Genomic DNA, 4,968 nt, shown 5'->3' with positions numbered 1-4,968 from the left:
TCGTCAACTCGTCGCAGTCTCCGTGCAAGATTACGGGACTCATCACATAACAGTTTCATCGGATTGCAGATCTGCTTTTGCTACATCTACAATAACTGCATCGCATTCTTCACTGCTCAGGTACTCGTATATATATTTATTTCGTGCCTTCAAATGCCTAACAACAGTAAAGCCAATGTGCCTAACATGGCTGATGAGGAACAATCGCCTTTGTCCTCGCTGATTCAAACGCGTTCAACGATTCTTCGCAACCTGCATAGTACAAAGCAACGAATTGCTTGTGAAGAAGTCGACTGCGATACGCATGTTCTCGAATGTCGACTACAAATTGTTGAGTCCTACTTTCAACAAATTTGTGACGTCCAGAACAACATTGAAGCTCTTTCTCCGTCAGACCAATCGAGAGCAGAAATTGAAGAAACATATATTTCAACAAAATCCAAAATTCTTTCGTTAATCAACCCCAGAAACCGCGTTTCTGAGTTGAACACTAGCATTTTCAACGCAAAAACTTTTGGAAATACTAGCAGTTACCATAATCGATTGCCTTCACTTAAATTTGACGGCAAATATGCAGAATTTAAACGTTTTTTCCGCACTTTTTGTAATATGGTGCATGATGATCCAACAATGCCAAAGGTGGACAAATTTAATTATCTTTTAAACTGTCTTTCAGGACCAGCTCTTAGCGTCATCGAACCCTTTCAGGTAACCGAAGATAATTACCCGAAGGCTATACAGCGGCTCAAGGAAAGATACGACAACAACGTATTGATTTTTCAAGATCATGTTACATGTTGCAGCGCTTCGAGGTTCGTTACTCTCGTTGGGCTCAGAAAGTGACATAATGAATTCAATGCTAATTCATATCGTTTTAACCAAAATTGATTCTGATTCAAAATCAGCATACAATCAGAAGCAAGAGTTTGACCACTTGCCATCGTGGGACGATTGCTACAAGTGGCTGAATCGACACTCTCAGTATTTAGAAACCTGTTCAAACGGTGAAAACTCAAAGGTTACACAGCGAGATTGTAAGCTACACGGTAAGAAAAATGCAAATTCATTCGTTAATGCGATGTCGGCATGTATACATTGCAATAATATAGAGCATAGCCTAAACAATTGTCCTTCATTTCTACAGTTGTCAGCTAAGATGCGTTTTGATTGGGTGAAGCAAGCAGGAGCTTGCATCAATTGCTTACGAAAAGGACACACCGTATCTAAATGCCCATCAAAATCTCGTTGCCGCGTATGTCATCAATCGCACCATTCTCATCTTCATTTCGCCACCGTTGGAACTACAAATTATCCATTTGCACAACCATTAGAACTTCAAGGGAAAGACAATACATCTGTGTCATTTACTTTGCCGAATCCACCGCATCAGTTACCAACTAATCCATCGGTTTCACTCATCGTATGCACACGTAAAAGGGCGATATTACCGACAGCTTTAATTTACATACAAGATAAATTTGGAGTGATGCAGCCAGCTCGCGCGTTATTGGATTCCTGTTCCGAATTGAATTTCATCACCGAAGAAACAGCGAAGCGTTTGCAGCTCAAACGGTTTTTCTCATATCAGGAAATCTCAGGTATTTCAGATATTCGTTCTAATTCAAAGTATGCAGTAAAGGCGAAAATCAAATCTCGTATTGGAGATTTTACTTGTCTGTCGGAATTCGTTATAACTAAGCATATCACAACACAAATTCCTAGTAGTTTTATAAATACTTCTAAATGGAATATTCCTGAAAATCTTCAGCTTGCGGATCCATACTTCTACAAACCGCAACGTATAGATTTATTGCTCAATGCAGAAGTATTTTTTGAGAGCCTTCAAGAAGGCACAATTTCATTTGGAAAAGGCTTACCACGCCTTCAAAACAGCAAATTAGGTTGGATGGTAGGGGGCAATTTTGAAAAGCTTTCAAATTCCCGCCCATCCATTTGCAATGTCACACTAAATTCAAATCTATCGAATATCGATTCGATTCTTCAACGTTTTTGGGAAATTGAAAATTTCACCGAAAAGGAAGCAACATTGTCCGAAGAAGAACGTTTATGCGAAAAACATTTCATTGAAAACGTTCAAGTGAAAAATGATGGACGTGTACAAGTACGGTTACCATTTAAGGTTTCACCGACAATGTTAGGCAACTCTTTCCATAATGCCAGGAAGAGATTTCTCGCTCTTGAACGCCGTCTATCTAACAATAAATTACTAAAAAACATGTATGCGGATTTCATAAAAGAATATTTTGAACTCGGGCACATGGTTGCCATAAAAAACTTTGATTTCAATAGCTCGCAGTATATAATTCCACATCATTGTGTACTCCGTCCACAAAGTACTACGACCAAGCTTCGGGTTGTATTCGACGCCTCTGCGCGCACCACATCTGATCATTCATTAAATGAAATACTCATGGTTGGAGCAACAATTCAACCAGAACTAATCATCACATTATTATCATTTCGTTTATATCCCTACGTATTAACCGCCGATATATCAAAAATGTATCGGCAATTTTTGATTAACGATCAAGATCAACGATATCAACTCATTTTGTGGAGAAATGAACCTCATGAGCCATTACAGTTGTTTCAACTCAAAACTGTAACTTACGGATTGGCTTCTGCACCATTCCTAGCTATTCGCAGTTTATTTCATATTGCTGATGTCAATAAAGCTGCCTTTCCTCTAGCATCGTCTGCTATTCGTGAAAGTTTTTATGTTGACGATTTGTTGACTGGTGCAGATAGCATAGACAACTTACAAAAACTAAAAATTGAAATCATAGAAGTTCTTCGTTCTCATGGTCTTTCTCTGACTAAATGGCACTCGAATTCTAAACAATTATCTGACGCATCTTATAATGAAGTTGTAATTAAAACAACTGAAGAAAACATTACCAAAGCGTTAGGTACGTCATGGAAACCTTTAGCTGATACCATTTGTTATCGCTATGAATTACCAGATATGCTGTCAGTTACAAAGCGATCTGTTCTATCAATTATTTCCAAAATATTTGATATCGGTTTATTGAGCCCCGTGATAATACGTGGCAAAATATTAATGCAAGAAATTTGGATTCGCCGATTAGATTGGGATGAAACACTACCACCCGATCTTCATAACATTTGGTTGCAGATTAAAGCGGATTTAAATTTCATTAATAAAATCGAAGTTCCTCGTCATGTACAAACATCATCCAATTCTCGCTGTGAAGTTCATGGCTTCGCAGACGCATCAACGTGCGCATATGGGTGCTGCATTTATTTACGTTCTATTATAAAGGACACTTACAAAACTACGTTACTTATTGCTAAATCTAAAGTGGCACCAATTAAAGCACAATCGCTTCCTCGTTTGGAGTTATGTGCAGCACTGTTACTGAGTAGGACTTGGCAAAAAATCAAGGATAAGGTATTAAAATTTTGCACTAACATATATTTTTGGACTGACTCAGAGATAGTGCTAAAGTGGCTTAACATTCATTCGGCGACGTTAAATTGCTTCGTTGCCAATCGAGTCTCGGAAATTCAGGAAATTTCAGAAGGCATTAGCTGGAAACACGTACCAAGTACACAAAATCCTGCAGACATCGTTTCACGCGGCTGTAGCGCTCAGGATCTTGTAAGTACGATTTGGTTCTCTGGACCAGAGTTTCTAATGAAAAATTCATCGGAATGGCCTGTAAGCAAAAAGGGACATAACATTAAAATCCAAGATTTGGAACGACGGAAAGGAATCAACCTCAAGTGTAGCAAAAGCAGCAACGAGGGAAACATCATCAATATCATCATCAACCGCAGTTCATCGTACCACCGATTACTTCGCGTCGCTGCATATACATTTCGTGTTTTCAACAAAGTCGCTGTTAACAATAAACTAACGCCAGCAATGATACTTCATCTACCATTAGAGGAACTCGATCACACTTGGTGGCGAATCGTCGTATCTATTCAACAGATCGAATTCGCTGAAGAAATAGAAAGACTTCAGAAACAACAAGAAGTAAATTCGTTCGTACAGAAGCTGACTCCTTTTCTACATGAAATGAATCTCAACGGAGTGACAGTTTCAGTTCTCAGAGTCGGTGGCCGGTTGTCTAAGGCCCCAATTCCTTTTGACGCAAAATTTCCCGCACTTCTTCCAAAAGATCATCGTTTTACATCTTTGTACATAGAATATCTCCATCGGAAGCATTTACATGCTGGTCCAAAGGTTTTAATAAATATCTTGCGTGAGCGAGTCTGGGTTATAAATGCTCGCGAAATCGTAAGGAAAATCGTTCGAAATTGCGTACTCTGTTTCCGTTATAAACCTAAATTAATGGGTCAAATTTTGGCGGATCTTCCTGCCAATCGCTTGCAAATGCAACGTCCATTTCTAGTTAGCGGCGTTGACTTTTGCGGCCCTTTCACTACAACTTATCGTCTTCGTGGAAGAGCTCCATATAAAACATACATAGCAATCTTCGTATGCTTCGCATCCAAAGTCATACATGCAGAATTAGTATCCGACCTCTCTACTAATAATTTTATACTTTGTCTAAAACGTTTTGTAGGAAGACGCGGCATACCTCAACGCATTTACTGCGACAACGGCACAAATTTCGTTGGTGCTCAAGCCAAATTGAGAGATCTTCATCAAAAATTCTTCAATCAAGCGGCTACTGATGATATCATTAGTTATAGCACCAACACTGGTTTTGAGTTTTGTTTTATTCCGCCTCGTGCGCCACATTTTGGGGGTTTATGAAAGGCGCCAGTAAAATCAATGAAATCCATTTTGCTAAAAAACATCTCAAACGCACACCTGACATATGAAGAACTTCAGACCGTCGTAGTTGAAGTAGAAGCTATTTTGAACTCTCGTCCGCTGACACCGCTTTCAAATGACCCCAATGATGGCGAAGCTCTAACTCCAGCTCATCTATTGATTGGGACATCATTACT

General features: G+C 39.2%; 1 protein-coding gene across 1 annotated transcript; it reads left to right on the top strand.

The window, feature by feature from the left end:
- Positions 1 to 787: 787 nt before the first annotated feature.
- LOC125777543 (uncharacterized) lies at positions 788 to 4,649 on the top strand. The gene is made up of 2 exons (XM_049452643.1): positions 788 to 3,433; positions 4,578 to 4,649. The coding sequence occupies exons 1-2, from the start codon at positions 788 to 790 to the stop codon at positions 4,647 to 4,649; spliced, it is 2,718 nt and encodes a 905-aa protein (XP_049308600.1).
- The last annotated feature ends 319 nt before the right edge of the window (positions 4,650 to 4,968 follow it).

Source organism: Bactrocera dorsalis, chromosome 3 (assembly GCF_023373825.1).
Source record: "Bactrocera dorsalis isolate Fly_Bdor chromosome 3, ASM2337382v1, whole genome shotgun sequence".
In the NCBI taxonomy this organism is placed as follows: Eukaryota; Metazoa; Arthropoda; class Insecta; order Diptera; family Tephritidae; genus Bactrocera; species Bactrocera dorsalis.
Note: the sequence above shows the minus strand (reverse complement) of the source record. Positions and strands in the feature narration are given on the sequence as shown.